Source organism: Gouania willdenowi, chromosome 19 (assembly GCF_900634775.1).
Source record: "Gouania willdenowi chromosome 19, fGouWil2.1, whole genome shotgun sequence".
Lineage (NCBI taxonomy): Eukaryota > Metazoa > Chordata > Actinopteri > Blenniiformes > Gobiesocidae > Gouania > Gouania willdenowi.
Genome location: NC_041062.1, coordinates 1,675,897 through 1,700,565, shown reverse-complemented (window position 1 = coordinate 1,700,565; position 24,669 = coordinate 1,675,897). Strand labels below are relative to the sequence as shown.

General features: G+C 38.3%; 3 protein-coding genes across 5 annotated transcripts; 2 read left to right on the top strand and 1 right to left on the bottom strand.

Annotated features, from left to right (window-relative positions):
• The first annotated feature begins 376 nt into the window (after nt 1–376).
• Nucleotides 377–5,491, top strand: pus3 (pseudouridylate synthase 3). Its single transcript, XM_028476171.1, has 7 exons — nt 377–493; nt 1,772–2,195; nt 2,825–3,102; nt 3,189–3,372; nt 4,524–4,633; nt 4,728–4,900; nt 5,045–5,491. The coding sequence occupies exons 2-7, from the start codon at nt 1,776–1,778 to the stop codon at nt 5,308–5,310; spliced, it is 1,431 nt and encodes a 476-aa protein (XP_028331972.1). The 5' UTR covers nt 377–493; nt 1,772–1,775; the 3' UTR covers nt 5,311–5,491.
• A 214-nt stretch (nt 5,492–5,705) lies between these two features.
• dcakd (dephospho-CoA kinase domain containing) lies at nt 5,706–18,970 on the top strand. 3 transcript variants are annotated; one of them, XM_028476173.1, is made up of 6 exons: nt 5,706–5,985; nt 7,966–8,078; nt 8,452–8,655; nt 9,408–9,495; nt 9,776–10,092; nt 18,857–18,970. In XM_028476173.1, the coding sequence occupies exons 2-5, from the start codon at nt 7,967–7,969 to the stop codon at nt 10,059–10,061; spliced, it is 690 nt and encodes a 229-aa protein (XP_028331974.1). In that variant the 5' UTR covers nt 5,706–5,985; nt 7,966; the 3' UTR covers nt 10,062–10,092; nt 18,857–18,970. The 3 variants fall into 3 exon arrangements, with proteins under 3 accessions (XP_028331974.1, XP_028331973.1, XP_028331975.1); XM_028476172.1 differs by lacking the exon at nt 18,857–18,970 and having other exon boundaries at nt 9,776–10,963; XM_028476174.1 differs by lacking the exons at nt 5,706–5,985; nt 7,966–8,078; nt 18,857–18,970 and adding an exon at nt 8,108–8,331 and having other exon boundaries at nt 9,776–10,963.
• A 388-nt stretch (nt 18,971–19,358) lies between these two features.
• LOC114481423 (C1q-related factor-like) lies at nt 19,359–23,662 on the bottom strand. Its single transcript, XM_028476245.1, has 2 exons — nt 22,823–23,662; nt 19,359–20,043 (listed from the first exon to the last, which is right to left on the bottom strand). Exons 1-2 carry the CDS (start codon nt 23,465–23,467, stop codon nt 19,864–19,866), a joined length of 825 nt encoding a protein of 274 aa, XP_028332046.1. The 5' UTR covers nt 23,468–23,662; the 3' UTR covers nt 19,359–19,863.
• Between the last annotated feature and the right edge of the window lie 1,007 nt (nt 23,663–24,669).

Genomic DNA, 24,669 nt, shown 5'->3' with positions numbered 1-24,669 from the left:
TGTCATTCATCCTTGGGATTTGGCAGGTGTGAATTTATAATTTAGATTAGTCCCTTCAGTTAACATCTTGGTGTAGTAAATATTAAATTATGTAAACCTACACTGTCAGTAAAGTTAAAGTACGACTCATAAATTTCAATTATGGAATGTAATACTTTGGTATGATCTTGTAATTGTGGTTTGTTTTGTGATAAAACTACAAATGTTGCTGTAATTATCGTTTTAGAGGCTGTCTGTGTTTAAACCTCTGCTTTTCTGACTCATTCTTTACCTTTTTATGCCCGTATTGTGTCTAGATACATTAAATAAATCGCAGCGTTAGCGCATGTGCATTACACACTACATTTCCCATAATTCCTAAAGAGGAAACGTGCTAGCTCTATACCGGTCTGACTGGGTAAAAAAAACCTGACGTAAAGCTAACATTTGAGCTTTGGAAAAGTGTGATTAGAAAGCAGAAAGTAATCGACAACACTGGGAAATAAAAACCAGGGTAAGGTGACTTTGTTACATTTACAATTCACATCACACTGAGAAGTTTATTCTCGCCTTGATGCTAGTTTTACCCTAGCATGTAGCATTTAGCCTGTAGTATTTTTACAGCCTCAGTTCACACGTGTTGATCAGTCTGCTGTCCATTTTGCCATTTAATTAAAATATTAGAATTAAAATAACTAATTCAATGTTTTGGCTATAGTATGCATGTAATATAAGTGTTGGAGTGATTTATTCTCGTCCTTATGTTAGTTTTAACCTAGCATGTAGCATTTAGCCTGTAGTAGTGATGTGTTTACAGCCTCAGTTCACACGTGTTGGGTAGTTTGCAGTTCATTTGGTCAATTAATTGAAGTATTAAAATTCAAATAAATACTTTAATGTTATAAATATAGTATGCAAGTGCTATTACAAATATTTGTTGATCGAATCCCTATAGAGGGTTTTTCACCTACGTCACGTTCTGTGCAGTAACCCGGTTGTGCGGCCATATTGGAGGCATTCAGAGGTAAACACTGCAATGGATAAATGTCTGAAATCACAGAAAAGCTCCTCAAAATACGTTCTAGATGTAAAAACATACAGGGAAGGACTTGGTCATGATATTTGGAAAAGTTATGGTTTATTGATGGTGCAGATCTATACGAGTTAGATCAATGACGACCTGGAGAATCTTCTGTCTATTACGTATCCTGATATGATCAACTACCTGGTTTTAACCCAATCTGGATCATCCTTTAGATAAAGGTCTGACCTTTGACCTGGAATACAATGAGAAATACAGCTCTACATTTTAGCTCTACATTTTAACATCTGTGTTGCTACTGTAGCAGGTTATTAAATGTGATTATATTAAGTCAATAATGAATTATATTATCATCATCACACTAGAAAATGAGTTCAGAGCTGCTGATATCAACAATTCTCTAACCTGACAAGAAATGGGACGAACACATTCAGATGTTGTCCAGATGTTTGCCTCGTAGATCCTGGTTTAGCTTCTCTAACCACTAGCTCCTCCTTTCCTCTGATAACTGTTGACATTGTTCTCTATGATTTGTTCTAACTATTGGCAGTTTATAAAACTCGGTCTGGCCGATTGGTACAGCCAAAAACATGGCAATAATTCACTATTTCCTTTAGTTCCACGTTTGGGATCTGCTTTGTTTACCTGCTGATTACCTCCAATATGTCCACTTCCTGTTTGATGACGTGCTGTGAAAACCCTCTATATATAATGAGGAGTATCTTTTTGTACTGTGTCTACTGTCTACAGCAAAATGACAGATGCCTTGATCCATCGCATCAAACAGCTGGAGGCGGAGCTGGAGAAGCTGAGGTCACAGATTAAGGAGAGCAGAGAAGATGGTGAAGAAACTGTGAACACGTCCAGTCCATCGTCTAGTGAAGGTCCACACTGCATGTCACTGCAGAACCTCAGCAGTGGTAAGAAAGAGAGAAAAAAGACAGGCAAAGACCGTCCCTTTGACTTCTCCGCACACCCCCGGCGCCATGTGGCCCTGCGGCTGGCCTACCTGGGATGGGCCTACCAAGGCTTCGCAGTTCAGGAAAACACGGACAACACTGTGGAGGCCAGATTATTTGAAGCTCTGCTAAAGACGAAGCTGATCCAGGACAGACAAAGCTCCAATTACCACAGATGTGGTCGAACCGATAAAGGCGTCAGTGCTTTTTCACAAGTAAGGCCTGGAGAAACAAGTGTTAAGTCGTTGTAGGGCTGGGCAATATATCGAGATTCAAGATATATTGAGTTTTCTAATTTTGCGATATAGAAAATTACAATATTGCCGATATCAATATGTTTTTATTTTATGGCTTATTTAGTATTAAAATACTTGTTTTAGGAGTCACTGCTTCTGAGTGTAATCCAGACTTTTCCCTAAACAAGCCACACGACAACTCACTCACACGTGCTGTCCCTTATCGGAGAAAAAGCCAAAAGTGACACACGTTGTGCACCTATTTGTGTATTTTATTATTTTCCTCATTTTGTGCATTTTGTTGTCCTTAGTATTTTTGTTGTTTTTATGTGTATTGTTTGGTAATTTTGGATGTCTTTCTGGGTCGTTTTATCTATTTTTGTTCTTTTATGTATTTTTGTTGTCCCATTGTGCATTATTTTTTCTCCTTTTGTGTATTTTTTTTTACCCTATTAACTATTTGTGTTAATGATCGAGATTTATATTGTATATCGCCATTTTGAGATAAAATATTGAGATATGAATGTTGGTCCATATTGCCCAGCCCTAGGTTGTTTAAGTCCTTAAAGGAGAAATTAATCTTGTTTTTTACTAACCTTTCTCTGTAGGTTATAACCATCGACTTGCGTTCCACACAGTTTTGCGTCGGTTTCGGCGTCACGCTCCCTGAAAACGTCGACGCGAGCTCCAAATCAAAAGCTGCTGCATCTGAACTTCCTTATGTGAAGATGCTGAACAGAGTTTTACCCCAGGACATCAGGGTCTTTGACTGGGCACCGGCTGCTCACGGCTTCAGCGCACGCTTTGACTGCCAGTCCCGCACATATCGCTACTACTTCCCCCGAGGATCATTGGATGTTCCATTAATGGCAGAGGCTTCTAAAAGGTGGGCGGAGAGCCACATTCCTGCACATGGATGTTATAGTTTGAGTCTTGTTTTGCTAATTTGAGAATTTTAATCCTACCTAACAGGTACGAGGGAACTCACGACTTTCGTAACCTGTGTAAAATGGATGTGGGAAATGGTGTCCTACAGTTTGAGAGAACCATCTTATCAGCCGCAGTCAAACCTGTGCATTCTCAGCAGATCTCTAGCACATCTGAATATGACGTGTTTCTGTTTGAGATCAAAGGATTAGCTTTCCTTTACCATCAGGTAAAATTAATCCACTCATGTCCTCAAAAAAATGTATAAATGTGACATTTGCGCCATTATCATTGTTGTCCTGCATGATGTTCTTATTTTTTCGAGGAAATCCTACTTCCCATGCATCAGGCTAATCGTCCTAAAGGTGGCGCTACAGCAAACCTCTAAAGTTCAAGGCTGCGTCCGAATATTCCCTCCAATCTCCTTTCCTATCCACTTTTCCTTAACCCCGTGGATGATGTCACGGGGTTAAGGAAAGGTGTTAGGAAAAGGCCATCACGTTTGTTTTGACAGTCACACGCCTCCACTAGGTGACGTAATAATCTGAAAAATGACTAAAAGCACATTTATAACACTTTCCACTGATATAATCTCAAAAATCACAAGGTTTGAATGTAAATCAAAGGAAAAGAGGCTACCACTCACGAATATAAATTAAAATAAAACATAATGTGGATAAAAATGTCTCTGAAACCTTTTTATGTCAGTTATAATCTGATAATATGTCTTATATGTAATAAAATATGGGTTTTAGATTATTTAAAGTTGTTCAAGGCATATTATTGCATTGATAACTTACATGATCTCCGTCACTCGTCGGTCATTGTGAGTTTCCGTGAGCGCTCGGGTGTGCGTGTCCCATTAAATGTTGTTGCCGCAAGGAATTGTGGGTCAGCATTATGTGGTCTCCTTTGGTATAGGATGTATCAGTGTTTCCTAGGCCTAAGGAGGTTATAGAGGAAGCATTGAGCCTCCTTTCCTTAGCTTAAAGACAATTTGGACGCTCTTTATCATGGCCACCTATTAAAAAAAGTGACAAAATTATGGAGTCATTTTAATACTAGATTATGTTTAGAAAATATGTGAAAAACTTCATTTTTTTCACTCCCATCCGAACAATTGGAGACAAAAATGTCATTTCATAAAATCGGATTTTCACTGAAGTTGCCAATAAATCTTTTTTAAAGATAAATTACTAACCTCTTCATGCTGTCTAAATGCAATATGTGTATTTTAGTATTTTTTTTTTTCTTAATAACTGAATTTTTGACAGCTGTCTAAAATTGATTAGTCGTTACGTACTAAAAGCTGCTTCTTGTTTTGCCTGGCTCCCATCATTCCTGCGCAGCAGCTATAATGTTTGTGTTGTTTCTCTGCAGGTACGTTGCATGATGGCTGTGCTTCTTATGATTGGGCAGAAATTGGAAGCTCCAGAGATTATTGATAAACTCCTGGATGTGGAGAATAATCCCAGAAAGCCACAGTACAGGTACATTGGTGACTGTTGAGTTACTGCACACGTTACTTTTATTTTTAATTAACAACCTTGTGCATCAGTAATAAATTGTTGTTGTGGTTTCCAGTATGGCCATAGACTACCCACTGGTCCTCTATGACTGTACCTTTGAAGGTTTGAGCTGGCAGCAGGATCCTGAGGACGTGAACTACGTCCTGTCTGCCCTGCAGCAGCAGTGGACTCAGAGTGCAGTCAAAGCTCACATCCTCCATGGGATGATCCAAGGTCTGGAAGTCAGAGGTGAGGACAATATAACCACTGTGTTTATAATCTGTGTTTAACTTCTTGAGGAATTCTGAAAGTAATTCTGCTTTTTGATTTTACTATTTCAATTTAAGTGTATCTTTTGGTCTGTTTTTTTTTTTTTACTTTTCCTATCAACAGGTGGCGTGTCCACTGATCATTGCTTCTTAATTGAAGGCAGGAAACAGAAAAACTACCGACCGCTGTTGGAGCGTCCGTGCTGCGAGAGCCTGGAGTCCAGAATCAATCATTACGTTAAACGAGGAAGGTTGGAATTGGAGGAAGGAGAGAACGGAGGTGAAATGATCCGAAGAGGAAAAAAGTCCAAACATTCCCAAAGTGCCTCCAATTGTCGCCTTTCACCTGGAATTCCAAATCCAAGTCCTAATGAGAAAGCAGAAGATTAGGAGTTTTAATTTGGGACTGCAGATGTGATTTTTGAATTATTGTTTTCATGGAAAAAAATAAGTATGTTGGATCATTTTTTTGTTTATTTATATTTGTTTTAAAACTGTGCAGCATTAGAAAGTACCTGCATCTGATTAGTTTTTTCTGTAAATAAAGAAAATGCCTTTTCTAAGTGGTTAACCAGGGTGAGGATGTGTCCATGTTTTTGGGGGAATATAAGACTTGATAAGATTAAAATGACGTGAATAATTAAAAAAACAAAACTATAGGTGTATGTCTACAAATTACATCAATATATTTATCGACATTTCACGACGGTTAATGTTTAATAAAAATGACCGAAATTGCAGAAATAGAAGCTGCGGAACCATTGTTGGCACACGGCGGAAGTCGGTGATATTTCGAGGTCGCACGTCCATTAGCTCAGAAGCTAGGCTACAAACTGACATTGTTTTCACACTCAGATATAATTAACTTCACTTTAGTTGTATTCTTATCAGGTTTATGAGTTTGTAGCTTTGGTTAGATGCTACGAATATGGCGTTACTTTTGTTTAACTCTGTCACTTGCATATGAAGTGTACTTTATGCTAAAGTTAGCCCGTGTTAGCACACACACACACACATAATATAGGACAGTGCTTTCACTTCGTTGAAGGAGAATCTGCCTGAAAGGTAAAAACAGCTGCAGTGTTGTGTTTAAGGTTAAGTTTGTAGTTCACTAACTACAGCCTTAATAACAGTTATTTGTGTTTATTTTTTATATACAATCTATCAGTGTTTATGGTTTGGACATCGCTGTTAAAATCACTGTAACTTATGTGATGTGATTACTATATGGTCAAACTACGGGTAATGCCTAAAGTCCGTAATTCTGAGGTATTTCCGAGGATATAAATATGCATATAAACACATATTACTGGTATATATAAACCAAACAATATAGAAATGGAACATTTTACTGCTGCAAATGTATAACATATTCCTGGTATCTTGTGAACAGGACACATGTGGTTGGTATTAGATGTTAAATAACCCAGAAAAATATGGAAATGGGACATTGTACATGTGTATATATTATATACTGTAAATCTATATGGTGTTTCAGTGTTCTGGGACACATACAAACTTTGTAGTAGAGGTGGGTACCTCACGATACGATATACGTGATACAAACCTCACGATAACGATTATATCACGATATGACAATACTGCAATTATCCATATATTGGTCAGAAATCAATCTACGATAATCTATGACATAAAAAAAAAGATTAAGTGGAAAAAATACAATTTTTATTTTACATTTCTGAAAGACAATGAATTGAACAAGTGTCCTATGAACAGTGACACTAAAGTGTAGTATTGTATGGATTTATTTATCCAAATGTAACCAAAAACAGAACATCACAAATACAAGCCCAAATACATGAAATGCCTGACAGAAAGGGTGATACGATACTTTGCCAAACAAAATCAATAAGCCAGAAATAATGTGTAACCGTTTTCTTAATTTAGCATGAACCTGAAAAACAAAAGAAAATTTAAACATTGGGAGTACGAGGGTGGTCTTATTATGACAGCAGAACCTGGAACAAGACTGCAAAATATTGCAAGTATTTTTAATCTAATTTTAATTTTCGTGCACATGTGGTACAGTAATACCAATTTGGAGTATTTGGAGTTCCTGGGAATCCTGCACGACTATAATAAATCGCTCGGAAATCACTCCAGTAATATGTTATACATTTGCAGCAGTAAAATGTTCCATTTCCATATTTTTTTGTTTATATGTGTTAATATACCAGTAATATGTGTTTATATGCATATTTATACTTTTGAAAATAACTAATAATTCCGAGTTTTACCCAGACCCTGAAAATACGATGGGTGTGTGGTTTTGTTTATATTAAACATGTATGAATAAAAAAGTAAGAAAGGGGAACATTTTTAGTTTTTAATGTTTGATGTCTTTAATGTGCTGCTGAACAATGGTCTTATTTAAGCTTTTTTAAATATACTCCATAGAAAATGAGTTAAAAGTTCATGTCTTGAAGTTTATTGGGTTTTGTTTTATTTTTCGTTATGAGAATTGGTAAATAAAAATTGGCAGTATTGAAACACCTTTCTTAATACTACTAAATACTAAAGACGTGCTAAATCCTTCCAAAACATAATAATTAAAAGTTAATATCAGGACATGTCCAGTCTTTATGAATACTTCCTCTAAACTCTATCTTCAGCTATCTTCTGAGTAAAGAAGCAGCTGCTGAATAGTATCATTTATTGTTATTTTGCTTGAATTGTAATATTATTTCACAACTTTTAAAAAAAAGTTTAAACAAGAAGGTAAATCCGTCTCCAGAGACGTCAGATATGCAAATACGCACTGGAATAAACGACTGGACCAGTTTGACAAACTACTGGGTTTTTGTGTTTATGACGTGCACATAAAACATCACAAATAAATTCAATAAGACAATCTGTGATCACTTTATTGAACACATTTTACCTTAATGTTTATTGTTTTAATGAAAAGATCTGTTCACACAAATCATGTCACAATAATTTCATTTCATAGTCGCATCTTTTCAAATTTTGCTATATTTATAGAGAATTCTAACCTGACTGATTTTCTAACTCTCCTGACTTCAGGATGTATCTGGTCGGACTGACCGGAGGGATCGCCTCAGGGAAAAGCACGGTGTCATTAATGCTCAGAGAGCTCGGCTGCCCCATTATCGATGCTGATGTAGTAGCCAGAAAAGGCAAGTTTTCAACTTTTATTCCTATTATTTTAATTGTATTTCTTCATCCTTGTAAAACTGTTTAATGTAAATTCACGATGAAATCCTGTTCTTAAAGTGTCATACGGTTGAGGTCCTTAAGGCGACATTCTCCCAGATAATCTGGGTTCATTAAGACCGATGCTAAGAGAGAGAGTCTGAGTCACGAGAGATGTCTCCGCTGACTGCAGGGATGATGTTTTACTTTCCTCCTCAAGATAAAAAGGTCACAAAAGTAGGAAAGGAGTCGGAGGAAAAACTAGTTTTTTTATGAAAACACTGACGTGAATGGCACATCAGATAGCTTCTGATTTGTATGGAGATAAAAACAGATATTTTTGCTTTCTTTCCACAGTGGTAGAGCCGCACACGCCTGCTTATTCCCGCATCGTCCACCACTTCGGGCCAGACATCCTGCAGGAAAATGGGGAGATCGACAGGCAGAAGCTTGGCCAGCTCATCTTTGCTAATGAGGAAAAGAGAAAACTACTGAACTCTATCACCCACCCGGAAATTCACAAAGCAATGCTCAAGGAAATTGTGTTCTACTTTCTTAGAGGTGAGCATTGTCCTGGGTTTGGGTTTAAAAGTGTTATTTCATGTGCAACAATAGGCAGCTACGGAGTTTAAAACTAATTTGTAAAAACCAAAAAAACAACAATTTTCTTCTTGGCTGTTGAGAAAACGTCACATACTGTGTAGAGGTTTGGGGAAATAACTACAGAACTACATTGATGAAATTATTATATACTGAGTTATTATGAACACATGAATCTGTGTAAATCGAGAATACGAGTTATGTAAATCCAGATAAATGTGATCAAATGTTATTCAGAGGAAACTGGATTGCATTAGTTAAAGTTTAACTGTATAAAAGTTATAAAAAGTTTATACTTGTTCCCATTACTCTTTTGAGATATGTATACATATATTTTTTGTGAAACAATAATAATAATATTGTTATTAAGGACTATTACATTGTTCTCTAGGTATATGTACGTATTTACTATGTACTACATGTACTATATTGAACTGACTCTATGACATACTCAATAATAATAATAATTCATTCATTTATTGCCCAGGCCTAATTATAAGAAGATGAATGTATAGAAATAAAATACAGTACTAGATATTACAAGGGGTAGGATTATAAGAGTTTACACTTCCTCCTACTGCTATTCTCTTTTTGCTTTGTTTTATTATTATTATAATTATTGTGTTTTTTTTTTTCATTGTGGTAAATACGCTACTGTTGTGTTGATGTTCGTTAGTGTTTTAAGTGACTTCATTTCTCCTCCTGCTCTTCAGGCTATCGTTACGTTGTGTTGGATGTTCCTCTTCTCTTTGAAACCAGACGTCTAACGCAGTTTTTGAACCACACCGTTGTTGTTTACTGGTAAGTTCCACACTCATTATTTTTTGTTTTTTACACCATCAATTTTTCAATTTTTCAATTTCTCTATTTGGACCCTTAAATGTTTTGAGTTGTTTTTTTTGTTTGTTATTTTTTGGACATAAATTGGCCATCACCGTCTGTTTAGGGAGAGCTACAGGAGGCTTCTCTCTCCAGCTCTTCCTGCCCTCTATTAGCCGTAACTCACCACTCCCTGGTATTTTAACGAGGCACTGTGGCTGTACGCTGTAAATAACCTCCACCGCCTGCTTCCATTCTGCAGCGACCCCGCCACTCAGCTATCGCGGCTAATGCAGAGAGATGGGCTGACCCAGGAGCAGGCCGAGCAACGCGTCGCAGCACAAATGCCGCTCAACGAAAAGCGCGGCCTGGCCAACCACGTCATCGAGAATTCGGGCAGCCGAGAGGACACCCACCGGCAGGTCCTACGGCTCCACACGAAGCTGGAGGACTCCATGGACTTCCTGTTAGTCAGGGTCATTGCAATCACCGCCACTGCCAGTGTGGGTGGGATCCTGCTGTATGCAGCCAAAATGCTTCTGTCCTAACAGCAGAGGGAGAATCCATCAGCGTTAACAGGTGACAAACACTCAGGCAGGTCGGACGTGTCGATGCAATTAACTGTGAATTAGCTTTGCTGTAGCAGCAGTGAAACATGCTCTTTAGAGGGTTCACAAACTCACCTTACTGACAACTCACGCACTGACAATGTGTCTTTCTAGAAGTGTTCGTACGTGCAATTTCAGACGGTAAAATGAAGGACCATTTCTGCCTCTTAAATAACGGTTACATCTTTAATTTTGTGTAGCAGTCGATAGATAGTAATCTAATTACTTACTAACAAAGAGATTTTATTTTGTTAACCTTTTGCATCCGAGCAAAACAGTTTCTATGATTATATCCAAAGTAAATAAAAGAAAAACATTGTTAAAAATAAGGGAATAATATATATAATATAAGAAGATATACATTTAAACCACATTTTTTAAAAAGAAAAGAGGCCAGACACACGCACACACACACACACAGAGTTTGTGATAACCCTGCATGACAAACCACTGATGACTTTGATATTTGAAATTGATATTTAAAGTCAAAACTTTACCTCAAATATGAGAGAAAAACTCAAAAGCTGCTGTTTTCTGAAATGTGATTGCTTTAATGCAAACTCTCACCTAATATTTAACTCAACATGCCAAAGCAAAATGATGGTTTTGATTGGAAACAAAGTACAAATGTAATCTCTGATGATTGTATCCTCACTACACACAACACATTGTATGTGACGAACCATTTAAAAGAGACCTGTGTAAAATAGAAGCACATATTCATCACTATTTTCTTATGCCCCTCTGTAAAGATAGTTGTTATTTAGTTGTTATCTTTTAACACTTTTCTACTTGATACCTACTTTTAAAAATAAACAATCCATCACCTCTGTTTCAAACTATTAAGCGTCACATGAAGTCTGTGAGTAGGTTTTGTTTGTTTCACACTTTTAGCACAGTTTGACATCACCTGTCTGTTTGGGATTCATAAAGGCAAAAAGTGGGGTTAGCGTTATAGTGTGGCATGTGTGACACATTAAAATATAAGCCAGTTTAACACTAATCAATATCCTTGTTTGTGAAATGAACAAGGATTTAAGCTGAACGACCAAAGAAAGGTTGTTATGTAACAATTACTTTGAAGTCTATTCATGAACTGCTCAGTACTGAGTTATTTCATCTTCACACACCACATATTTGTCAGTTCTTGATCATAAAGTGACGATATTGACTTAGAAGTGGGTTTTTCTTTTTCTACACCTGAGCATTTAAAGCAGAAATAGGCAACTGGCCGATGTAAACGAACAAAATGACTCCAAAAACACACAAAATAACAAAAAAAACGACAACAGAAATACTCAAAACAATTGTAAACATGCACAAAGTTATAGAAATTGCAGAAAGGGACAACAAAAATACACACATTTTCTCCAAAAACAGACAAGACGACTACAAGTTTACACAAAAGTAAACACAAGAATGACAGAAATACACGACATGACTTTCAAAACAATTATACGACTACATTCACAAAAATAACAGAGAAATACAAAACAACAAAAATACAAAAAGTGACTCCTAAATGATACAATGCAAAGACAAAATTTGCAAAAAAAAAAAACATAAAAACAACAAAATGACTCCAAAAACACACAAAATGACAGAAAAATACAAAAAAGAACAGTCAAAATACTCAAAACAGCTATAATTGTGCACAAAGTTAAAGAAATTGCACAAAGGGAAAAAAAAATACACACATTTTCTCTAAAAACAGACAAGACGACGACAAGTTTACTCAAAAGTAAACACAAGAATGACAGAAATGCACAAAATGACTTCCAAAACAATTATGACTACATACACAATAGTAATAGAGAGAAATACAAAAATACACAAAAACATGCAAAAAGTGAATCCTGGAAGATACAATACAAAGACAGAAATACATTAAATATATATATAATAACAACAATGCTCAGATTGGTCATTATTCTAAATTTTAACATGAATGTTGATAATTTGGCCCTCGGATCAGACAAACACATTTTTGTGGCTCCCGCTGTGATAAAAGTGGCCGATCTGTGGTCTTAATATCATTGAAAGGTAAGTATGTTGACATTCTTCAACAATTACAGAACGTACATGACATATATAATGGATGTAATGGACCATTGCAGCGTCCTTGTTCTTGTTCACATTAGAGCTTTGACATGAAAAACCAGGCCCTTGGGCAGGTACGATGACATCATTCTGGCACCGAGAACCCAGTCGGCCGAGTGGCTAAATCCCCTACTGGTTTGCTCCTTGGGTTTTCAAATCCATTGCAGAATTAATGCAAAAAGACTCAGGCAGTAAACCAAGTGCTGCCTGGACACACATTTGAATACATATATAAAACATACAGTCATGAGTAAACAGCACACACAGTCAAAAGGCCTCATGGTACTTTCTCTAAGGTTAAAATGCCAAAGTCTTATAATTGATAAAGATTACTCTTTATTCTTGGGATCGTTCTGTTCCAATAAAACTTGGCACCACAGTGATCCAGGCGATAACATGCTTTACTGGCCAGCCAGATGTTCAACAGAGAGCTCAAACTTTGCCTCTCTCTCTCTCTCTCTCTGAGAAGCAACGGCCAGATGTGGAGCGTGGAGGGAAGACTATATCTGTACCAGTGAGTGTGAACGCTCAAGGCAAGAATCAGACGTGAAGTCTCAGTCTGAATATAAATCGCTTGTTACTTCTGACGTGATTAGGGAAAGTATTCAGATTCTTTGTTGCAATTTATTAAAGATGAATACAAACTAGACTAAGATGACAGGACGACTTAAAGTTACAAACTGGGATTTTAAGCAGAGGCACATTTGTGTGAAAAGATGATAAACATTCACTTTCCTCAAATAATGTGTTTGTATTTTAAAAAAGAGGGAATGATATTTTTGTTGTCAACAGCAAAAAAATAAAATAAGAAAAGACAAACTACTTCTGTCCTGGTAATGCTACTAAAGACATGGTCTAATATTTATGGCCACAACTTCCTGTGTTATAGAAAACGCAGCAGTCTGTAAGGTGTAACATAAACAAGGTGTTGCTGTGAAGCCAAACATGGTACGTAGACAACCATCAGCTGTTCTATGTAACCTACTCTATGTATTGAGGTAAATAAAACTTAGATGCTCTTGCAAGAACCTGTTAATGTGATCACGTAACAAACTTTGTCATACTTGCGCATTATAACATTAATTATTTGACTATATAAAGGATTTGGTGAATTTAAAACAAATTCAATCTAATTCTTTGATGAAACTTGTTTTTTTTTTGGTCGCAGCTATTCTAACTATCAGGATGATTCAGTAAGCTAAGATACATAATTAAGCCAACAAACCATCTGCATTTCTCCACTGGTGTACAAGGTACTGATACTTTATGATAATGTAACACTGATACTCCACTGGTTATATTTTTATCATTCAGGAAGTAACAGGTCAATGAAAACATGGATAAACTGAATTCAACCCCTACTGTTTATGATATCTCTACATGGCCCAGATCGATGTATCAAGAACTGTCCACTGAGGCATGAGGTGTGATGGATACTTGCTTTAATATTCTTACACAATATTCTGACCCCACTATCTAAATGTTGCAGCAGGAATCACGTCAAAAAGATCTGGTGGAAACCCCAAAGAGCCCTCGGTGTACCCACCATCCCTCAGCCCCTCGGTTTATTAATGTAGCACCGACGGGTAGAACAAAGCACGGAAAACTGCAAAAGGACTTCACATGCAACATTCTTGAACTATGGCAACTAGTGTCATAGTTGCAGCACTTGGCTTGTCAGGCTGCATCCACGAGGCCGTGATGAGGTGAAGAGACAGGCAACTTGCCAGCGGAGAGACTCCAGCCACATGACTCAACCTGTCCCTGCGCGTTAGCCTGCCTCATTCAGGGCCATAAGGGAACACGGCTGTTGCTATTGAGTCACTGACACACAGCTGGACCGTCCCCACATCGAGCTGGTTTACAGGGGGGACGTTTCCTAATTCTATATTCTCTTATGAAGAAGGCGTAGGAAAAGGTTTCTGTATTTGGGATAAAATATGATAATATTGATATTAGGGGTCATTATGAGATACTGCGGAGAAGTCAATCTCGTATTGTTGTACCTAGACCACTACTATTCAAGGCAAGACTTGCCCGAGGCCGGAATGCACGGACACCAAGAGTTTTTGGGAGTCGAAACTGAGACAAGACCAAGAAAATTAAAAAAAACATGACAAAGTTCAGATCTCTTTAATTTTAGTTTTTGTTTTAAAACTTTTTCACAGACGAAAACAAACTGCATGTCTGCAACTCTTTCATAGCACAACATGCAAAAATTCTCAAATCTTGACAATTGTGTCCAACAAAAAGCTTTGTATGTACAGTATTTATAACCCCCGGATATGTCCAGAAATGTTCACTATCTGACAATTGTCAGGTGAATTAGGCCTAAAGTGTTCAGAGGTATTTCTGACGAGAAAAAAGATGGACTGATGTCTGAGTTTTTGCATGTCTGACACATTAGGCACTCAAAAAGATTTCCGAGAAGGCAGAACAATCGGTGAGCTAACGTTAAATGTTTTAAGTCAAATTACAACATTCAATCAATCAGGAACAGTTCCAAATTCTTCTCCTTATTACCAGATTAATAAAGTTGAAGAATAGCAGATCCGAGCTCGTCTCTTCTCGTCTTGACAGAAAATCTCGAGCCTGGCCGATTTCAGACCGAGTTAAGAACAAGAAGACCTTCAAACTGTGAAGTCTCCAGCACTAAAACAGCTGATGTCTAGTGCCCTAATGACCAGCAAACGATAAAGAGGAATACTGATTAGAGACAGATGTTGTGTACAGGTCTTCAGTTTGACACGCCTGTATCAGTATTTTGTAGAGTTGTTTTGTGTTAAATTGTTACGTCTGTTATTACATTCTGTTTTGCTTTGTGTTTAGTTTTAGTTTTGATGGTGAGTTCAAATCCCGGTGGGATTATTTTTCAGTAGATTGTTCTTTGGAGATTTTATGATATAGACTGGATGTGTCTTAACTGCTCAGGGAGCCCCGCCCAAAATTTTTAGCATTTCCAGCCTCGACGAGCACGTTAGCCAAAACATCGGCGTTAAGATTAACTGTGTATTTATTTATTTAATCTGACCCTAGGCTTTCAATCATGTAGTTATTGGTGGTGGTAGCCCCGCCCCTGGTGTAATTGTTGGTCCATGTGTCATAAGCTCTGCAGTAGTTTTCAATAAATTATTTATTTTATTAGTTGATGATTTAGACTTTTATTCATAACAATCTTTAGAAAGCAGTGCCTTCTATGCTGCATCTGATTGATCAAAAATCATGTTTATTCCCACTCTGGGCATATTTCTTTACTGTATGTACACAAAACAGCAAGTTTAAAAAAAAAAAAAAACCTTCGTTGTTCATAAAGGTTTGTTTTCACACCAGGAGATGTTCTGCAATAATGCAAGTGACCTTTGTAAAAGCAAAGTTTTTCATTGCAAAATGTCAGGAGAAAAAAATAAATGAAGGGATGTTGATGTTAAGTCTTAAAAAAGAAGTTCCTCTAAAATGTTCTTTGAAACGTGCTGTCAGGACTGAAGTCTTTCGAGCTGTGTAAATGTTGGCAGGTGTTTGTGCCTCTTGTAGGAGAAAGAGTACATTGGCGCAATGGACAATTTAGCACGACAGTTAAAGCGTCTAACTCTAATTTGGATCTTCCCTGGTGAGTTAAGTGGAGATGCTCAAGATAACAACACCAAGGGCTCATTAACATCACTCCTCACACTGCAGAGGAGGTTTTCTTCCTCCTGTCTCACCAATCACACAGTCAGGGGCACATGCACATGCTAAAATGCACATGCACCCTCCAGTAGCATGATAAGCCACTCACCTCATCAGCTGGACCTTGTTAATGTCAAGGCTGAAGTTATCTAGTTTACTGGGAGTGAAAGACTTCATGATTCTCCTTCAGCATGTTTAATGGAGATGACCTAAAAATAAAAACAAGTCTGCAGCAGGTTTAAACTCTGAATTTCCTCCACCTGTGTATGATGAAAAGACGTTATTTTTATCCCAAAAATTCCCAGAGCTGAGTCCAAGTGACGAAGCTTACGTCAACAAAAAAGCAGATTACAGCACATCTACAGTCATTTCAAACTGTATACCTGCTTAAAATCAGTCGCCATGACACCATTGTTCATTTTGTTGACTAAAATGTTCACCGACTAATTGAAAAAATACACGTGAATGAAAACTCCATGACAATATATTGATTTTTTTTCAACTAATAAAGCAAAACTATGTTTTTGTTACATGGGACGAAATCCAATTAAAATCATGTGATCATGCGGTCTCACGCATTGATCACATTAAATCTGTATGTATTTACAAACATTATTACCATCCCATATCAGGTTGATCAGTGGTAATTGATTTTCTTTTTTAAATGCAAAAACCTTTATGTAGTTGACTAAAATCTTAATCTCATTTGGTTAACTAAACTATAACTGAAATAGTCCTGATGACTCAATTTTGACTAAAACTAATTAATTTTAGCATAAGCTGAGTCTGTATATAATATATGCATAATATACAAATACTGTAAGTGTCATAAAACACAATGACTGTACAAATGATATATCTACATCAGGTGTGTAGTATAAGTTTTCGGTGAAATGGTTCCAAAATGTTGAGATTTTAGGTTGGTTCTTCTTCTGTTACGCAATTCTTCTTCACAACTTAAATGGTGAAACAAAACTGTGCCCAACAGTTCATGTTATAGTATCGCAGCAAAAATGAAGCAGAAAGTGGTCGCCGGCCCGATTTTGTCATGAATTTACAACAATAAATGACGCTTCAACGCAAATTTTTGTCACACACATTGTGGTTGACGTGAATCTCGATTCGGTATATTTATTTAACTCTGACTGAAACTAAGTTAAAATTTGCTGTCGTGATTAACAGTGATGTGACAAAGTGGGAGTCAAAGGTTCAGATGGTGTGTACAGTCCAGATTCTGATGCATCATAAATTAAAACACGAGCTCGAGGTTGGCTCAATGAAAAAAACCATTCAGCTGAAGTTACCATCAAAACCAAATACCCCCCAGGAACAGAGGTGGGGGTGGGGGGCTTTGATCATCCAGCCTCTGCAGGACGAGGTGAAGAGAATCCCTCCATGTATTCCAGCTGTAAATGTCATAGTTCTGCTGATTTCAGACATACTGAACCTCTTGGGACTCTAATACACTGAATTATGTGAAACGCAGGGAGGTGATTTCTGTTCCCACAATATAACAGTCGTTTGCTTTATTTGCCCGTGAGTCGTAACCTTCGCGGTGCATTGTGGGAAGCAACTGGGACAATGTTTCCTTCCACTTTCCTTCCTTGCAAATTACGTTTCGTGTTTGCATTTTTACATAAGAGGAACTTCATACGATTCCATCTCCCAGGAGACTTCAGAAAAAGTACATATGATGCATTCTCTCGGGCAACGCTAGCATCTAGCGTCTGACAGTTTCAGCAGCAAAAGCTGTTTCTGGCGGACCGGGGGCGTTTGTCTTTGACATCGTGACATGAAGTCTCTAATATGATGATGTGCTCATACGCCCTGCAAGGAGGAATCGGCCTGTGGCTGGAGTGACCTCTGCCGATGTACGGACCCTCAGACTTAATTATGACTGGAGGAGCAGCGCTGTCTGAGACAAGCTCTAAACTTTAGACTCAAGGCCTTTTTTTAACATTCATTGTTTAAACACAAAACACTGCTAAGCCCTTCCAATCAAATGCATCATCATTTCTTACAAATGCATGTGTATTTATTAGTTTAAAAGTGTTTTCACTTATTTTAGCCTCACATCCTTAATGGTGTTGTATTGTGTTGACTCAAGAATCTACTCCTAGAATGTGATGATAACAGTTGTTTTTGATACATCTAAAGTATTTGGCCTAGTGGATCAGGGAGGCATCTGAAACTGCCGTCCCTGAAAAAAACCATTGGCTATAGGGCCGTGTTTCTCAAATGGCGGTACATGTGCACGTAGGAGTACCCAATGACACTACAGGCGGTACTTGAGAGAAAGAGAGGAAAATTAACAATTAAAGTGTTTGGAAATGATAAAAACCGTAGAAATAAATATATTCAGGAGCCACTATATCAGTTTTTTTCAACCATGGGGTCAGGAACCCACGTGGGGTCACCTGAAATTTAAAAACAAATATTTTCTAAAAATTAAAACAACACAATATTAAACAACTGTATTTCTATACTTTCACTGCACCACTGCTATCGGGCACGGCTTGGATTAGATGCAGGTCATGTGCACGTTTAGTGACTTTTGCAAACGTATGGAGTCATTGCGAGAACATGCAAACTCCAAACAGAGATAGTTAGTGCTAACCCGTCCACCCCCATGCAGCCCAAAGACTAATAATGTTCAAAGTACCTTGATTTATTAAAGTGACGCTTAAATAAAGCGAGGCCTGTATATTGGTGTCTTCTCTCGATGCCTGGCAGCTGTTTTCATGTCTATGACATTTGTGTCACAGTCGCAGCAGATCCTAATTTGCCCCGGATTGCTTTGCTAGCCTGATCTCAGCTCTGCCATGATACGTTTTAACACCCGTCCTTTGACTTTCTGCTAGCGCGTCTCAAGCATAACACACATCTCCACTTTTGACTGTGAACACAATCATCTCCTGCTTCATTTGGCATTTACCACAGCTGTGATTTCTTCTCCTTTTTCTCTCCAGTGATCGTCTCAGCGTTGATTGCCTCTTACTGCAAAGGCGTGGCACTCCCCGTGTGTAACATTTAAAGGAGGAACGGCTTTAGCTTTGGGGAGATGAGTGTGAAAGTGGGGTGACATTAACCACTCTTAAGCCAGTAAATGCTAAATAAATTATTTTAATGAAAAATCCTCCACATTTAAACCAAACATAACTAAGAAATGCTTCCTTTGCTCACATTAAAGTAACATTTGACCAAGTGTTGCAGACGCAAATAAGTAAATATTTAGACATGGATACATTATGAGATCATAGAACTTTACATTTATATATATTTATATATCAACAACTTCAACACCTACAGAAAACACAGTCAGATGTACAAGTGCAGGAAATACTAAATGTACAATTCTTATTCTCACAATATTTCAAATAGCTAGCTGGTAGCACAGGATTTTCCAAATCATCACACACACACAGACGTTACATTTGTGATCAAATGTGCCATTCAGACTCCCAGAAATTGACAAGAAAGAGAATTTCTTGCGACAAAACCTCATAGTCACGGATGCACGACACGCTATTAAACAAGCAGCATGAGAAAAACATGTCCTCAAACACAAACCTCAACAGCACATTTACAAAACACTGCAGTCACCACCACTGCGGGAGCCCCGGACGTGAATTTAAAAGGACAGCTCAAGATTGATGTGGCGAGGCTTTTTTTTTTTTACACTGTCAGAAACCGTCGCCGCACCTCGGCGTGACACGTGGCACCGACTGACACCGTTACGTCGCTCATGTTTGTCAGAATAGCAGCGTAGGCACCCTGTATACAATGGAATGTATGGATGAGAAGGTAAACTGTTGCCCATAACTACACATCCATCCACGGCTACTGCGACCACACCTTTTGCCAGAACGACGTGACTGTGGATGCGTGGCTGGAAGCAACATCAACCCTACTGTGAGTAATGTCCCATCTGCAGGTCGTGACCTTTCACCTCCCAGTCCAGGTTTTTGGCCAATCATCAGTCGGCATAGAGGATGAACCCTGAGAAGGTGCTGTATTTGTTGCTGTTGCCCCCGTGAGCCTTGCCACCGTCCAGTTTAATGAAAACCTCATCACCAGCATCCAAATGGAGTATGACACTGTTGCTGGCGTAGTCATAACTCTGGTCTTGGTCTTGAGCAATGGAGCTGGCCCTGACCTAAAATATCACAGGAAACATGATCAAATGATTAAAGGAAGATTTATATCAATCAAACAATTACAAACATTACATTTAACAGTAATTATAACATGCTCACTATTCCACAAGCAAAGCACCAAATAAACCACAGTAGGACTCAAGTTAAAGAGGAACTAAACCCCAAAACCATTTTTCTGCTGAATACAAATGTATTTGGGTATGAAGTAGTGCTGTTGACCATATTTTAGTCAAACTATTTACATTTGTCATAAGCTGGGTTTCCATTACAGATTTTTGCAAAATAAAAGCGATATTTCTAAATGTCGACAAAGTATAATTGTGCTTTGAACGTGTTTCCATTGAAGGTAGACAGACGTTCCAAACCTCCGTATTGCTTTGTTGTTTCACGCCTAATGTGGCACTAATCATTTTTTAAGTAAAACGCTTGTCTGGGTTTCCTCCTCTGTCCACAAGTACCGCGTCATGTTTACTCGGAGAGAAGTGGTCATGTGACCCGGTATGTCACATCGGAATAAGTGTTTCCATGGCGCTTTTGCAACACATTTGAATATCAAAACGTCTGAAACACTTCCTCATGAAAATGTAAAAACTTTTTTGCGATATTTTAGTGTTTTTTTTAAATTTGGGTGTCTCCTATACCAGATTTTATTTCGCGAATTAGATTTTGCACATTTCTGAGGGTATTGAAAACGCAGCTATATTTAGTTGATAAATGTCAGAGTGACTGCCCTCTATAGGTTGAAACCAGGACATTACAATAGATTTTTGCTATTGGCTGAGAACAAGATCATGTGACGTTTTGGGACCATCTTGCATCACAAACAAGCACTGTTAGCCCCGCCCCTTTTATAAAAAACTACCACTTGTGGACTCTACAGTCTGTGGTGAGTAGGTTGGATTGAGAGAAAGTGAATAGAGGTATATAGAGTAATGAGTAGCTAGTTAGCATAGCGTAGATGGTTCGATGGAGATTTTATAGTATAGAGTGGGCGTGTCTTAACTGCTCCAGGAGCCCCGCCCATAATCAAGGATTTTTTTTTTTTATTTCCCTTTTAGTTGCAGGTCAGGAGAAAGCAGGTGTTTAGTTACTCTTTAAAAGACTTCCTGCGTTTACCCGCAGGCAATAACCTCCATGCTGTTTATGTGACAACACTCATTATATTTGTTGCATGTGCGAACTTGTAGTTTTTAGCAGAAACATATTATTTACAAGAGGTACGCTGAGTAGATTTGAGTTTGACTTTGTCTAAATGTCACCCCTGAGGTGGATATATTGTTTTCTCATGACTCAACTGAAATGGTCAGGGTTGAGTCATTATGCCTCTGAGGAGAGATGCCAGTGCATGCTATCCCAGCACTTTTCCTACTGTTCATGCATCCAACTCTGTAAAGGTGGTGCACCGGAAATGTCAAATTTTTCTTTTAAGTATTAACACGGAGGTATTACTAAGAGAGATATAAACACACCAGTTAATTAGCATTTATGCAGCAGGACATAGTCTATTTTCTGAGCGTCTGATCCTTGTTGGCTGTCACCACGTCAAATGTCTTAGTTTTAACCAGATTATTGCTCTTGAAATGTGAACAGACCCTTAATGAGACTTGTTTTTACCCTCTTGATGATGTGTCGTGACCTTAAATCGGTCGATGCCCTTGTAAATAGTGCTAAATTAGAAAAATGATGCCTCTGAAAAAAAGCTGCAGGGTCAGAGAGGAGAGGCGGAGCAACAGATGACAGCATGATGATGGATTTATGAGACACGAGAGAAAACAAAACCCAGCCTAAACTCTCCCTGCTTTGCACCACATCCACATGCTAGAATCCTGTCGGATCATTTAACTCACAGCTTTGGCACAAGCGCGCCGTATTCTGAAGAAATATCTGATTTTTTTTTTTTGTATGGAAGTGTTTTTGAAGCTGGAGTTGAGGTGCTTCCCTTTAATTTAGCCTCTGCTCGATAAAATGTCTTTACCTACCTGAAGGAAACTCTTATCTCCACACCTGCTGATAGAGCTTAAAGGTGTGTAACTCTTGTCCAAAGTAAAGCTTCTGCTTCTATTGAGAACGTTTATCCTGAAGCGCTTTTTTTTCCTGTGAGTTATGTTTTTACCCGACAAAGTACGGAGCAGATTTTGGTTTTATTTGGGAAAAATATAACACACACACTGCATATATAAATACATGTGATGTGTTTATGTTACTCTGTGCCGCTGAGCAAACTGCTGAGTTTCATATCAAAATGTTGTTTGATCAGCCCAGTCACCCAGGGCCTCAGAGACATTACAAAATCACCCATGAATATAGCATCACCATTTGATATTGAAACTCTCTGGCCTGACAGGCACCACAGATAACACACACCAGGTTCACCGTGGGTGCATGAAGTTTGTTGTATTTCAAAGGAACTAGTCATAACCCCGGGAGCTTTTTGATGGGTGCAGACTAGAGATAGCACTGCACTCACGTCAACATGTACATCACTGGATGTGCTATATGCACAGATACACACTTTGGCATTGTCATTACACCATGTACCGGTAGTTACTTCAAGTCATCAGAGTTAATAATCACTTCACACATGAATGTATGACCACTCAGTTGAAAGCGTAAGTACACCGGTTACGCTGTTTGATAAGGGTTAACTCTGGTGTATGATTCAGGACATGAACCTCTCTGTCTGTAAATAATGTTCTTTATATCATTACATTGTAATAATAACTAAAAAAAGGTCGTAGAATTAAGGGGATTGAGTTGAAATAAAAGAGTTATACCCACCAGACCATTTTTGATCAAATCAGCCCACATGCTTGTTCCATCTCCTCCCCTCATCAGGACATTGTAGATAAAAAAGTAAGTACCAGGGATCTTACAGGTAAACTTTCCAGTTGCTCCTTCATAATTACCACCAATGTTAGTCACCACGTCATCGAACCGTAGTATGTCATAGCCTTCTTGAGGATTTCGCAGTCCTGCATAAAACGCGACCCGAGGAGTGGTGTTGTAGGTTGTCGTGCTAACTGCCCCCTTGCCCCCTAAACCTAAAATCCCAGTCCGTACAACATCCACACCATCTCCCGGAGGTCCTTTTGGTCCTGGTGGACCAGGCTCTCCAGGTGGTCCTGGGGGTCCAGGTTTGCCTGAACGCCCCGGTCTGCCTTGAGAGCCGTGAGCGCTGTACGTTGGCAGTGGTGGGCCCACGCTGTGGTCGCTCAGGTCTCCGTTGTCCACCTGCAGGCCGGCGGTTGCCGTGTCCATACCTGCGTGCACACCTGTGCCTGCCGTGCCCGACTCGGGGTACGAGTCACAAACCATGCGGCAGGTGCCCAGCATCTCGTAGTGGCTTGTGCTGTCGTCTATGCCGCCCGTGCCAACGAAGCTGACCAGCACGGGGATGAGAACCACCAGAACCAGGACCAGCATGACCCCCACAGCGGCTGCCACCAGGGTCTTCCGCCCTATGCTCAGCCTGTGAAGAGGCTGCGCTGCCAGCGTGGAACTCTCCAGGGCGGAAATGGTGACAGTGGGGGGAGTACTTCCACCTGTCCAAAAAGGCTGAAACAATCCCTGATAGTGGAGAAGGTGCCCAGGGAGAGCTGGTGTGAGTGTGAGAGTGAGGGACAGACACTGTGGGAGAAGAAAGAAAGAGAGAGAGGAGAGGAGGAGGAGGAAAAAGAAGCTGAGCAAGGGGGAGAGAGAGTGAGCAACGTGTACCATCACACTTCCTCCTGCATGGCAGATATAAACCCAGGAGAGATTTGAAGAAGAATCTCCACATGAGGCACAAAAGAAAATAAATGATACGTTATGATGAACTTTTTGCTCATCAACACTTCTTTTTACATCATCTTAATTTACACTGTAAAAAATGTCTGTAAAATTGACACCCAAATGCATCACATCATAAAATAGAAACAAAAAAGTAAGTAAAATTATGTGAAAAGAATCTACAGATTGCTGTAACATAGACAGAGAAAACCTGTAATGCAACAAACACTACAATGAGGTTCCAACATCAGCATTAAAGTGTTATTAGTGTTATTTAAGATTAATACATTTCTGGAGATACAAAAAAAGACATATTTTTGTGTTTTCTATAACTGATCTTTTAGTATGATGACTCACTTTGTTTTTTACTGCATATAATGGTTACATTCTGGTTCTATATTTCAGATATTCAATATTAGATACGGTTTGAGAATATGATTTAAAAAAAAATTTCTAATGTAATGCATACATTTTTGAGTAAATTCTGTTAAAATAGAAAATGTTGATTTTACAAAGAAAAAAAAAAACAGAAGTTTTACCAGATTCAAGTGTATTTTGTAGAATTTACAGTTTAGTCTGTCAAACTGTTACCTTTCTACTGTCATTTTTACAGGATTAATCTGGCAACAACAGCTGCTAGATTTTTTTTTAATTTATTTATTTTTTTACAGTGTACATTTAACAGTTGGTCATTATTGAAGGAAGGTTTACATCATTTTTTGTTGAATATATCAACATAATGAGACAGTTAGATGTAGATTTGATTTCCAGCAGTATCAGTTAAAATGGGTTATTGTTTTGTATTTACTGTTAATGTAAAACGTTGTATTTTTAATCTTAGAAAGTAACTCTGAGCC

Bases quoted from the DNA above. Each gene is read 5' to 3' on its own strand.
- pus3 (XM_028476171.1), top strand. From the start codon at position 1,776: ATGACAGATGCCTTGATCCATCGCATCAAACAGCTGGAGGCGGAGCTG. The intron at 3,373-4,523 runs GTAAAATTAATC...GTTTCTCTGCAG, and splicing joins TAGCTTTCCTTTACCATCAG to GTACGTTGCATGATGGCTGT. The intron at 4,901-5,044 runs GTGAGGACAATA...TCCTATCAACAG, and splicing joins CCAAGGTCTGGAAGTCAGAG to GTGGCGTGTCCACTGATCAT.
- dcakd (XM_028476173.1), top strand. From the start codon at position 7,967: ATGTATCTGGTCGGACTGACCGGAGGGATCGCCTCAGGGAAAAGCACG. The intron at 8,656-9,407 runs GTGAGCATTGTC...CCTGCTCTTCAG, and splicing joins TGTGTTCTACTTTCTTAGAG to GCTATCGTTACGTTGTGTTG. The intron at 9,496-9,775 runs GTAAGTTCCACA...TCCATTCTGCAG, and splicing joins CACACCGTTGTTGTTTACTG to CGACCCCGCCACTCAGCTAT.
- LOC114481423 (XM_028476245.1), bottom strand. From the start codon at position 23,467: ATGCTGGTCCTGGTTCTGGTGGTTCTCATCCCCGTGCTGGTCAGCTTC. The intron at 20,044-22,822 runs GTGGGTATAACT...GTGATATTTTAG, and splicing joins ATTTGATCAAAAATGGTCTG to GTCAGGGCCAGCTCCATTGC.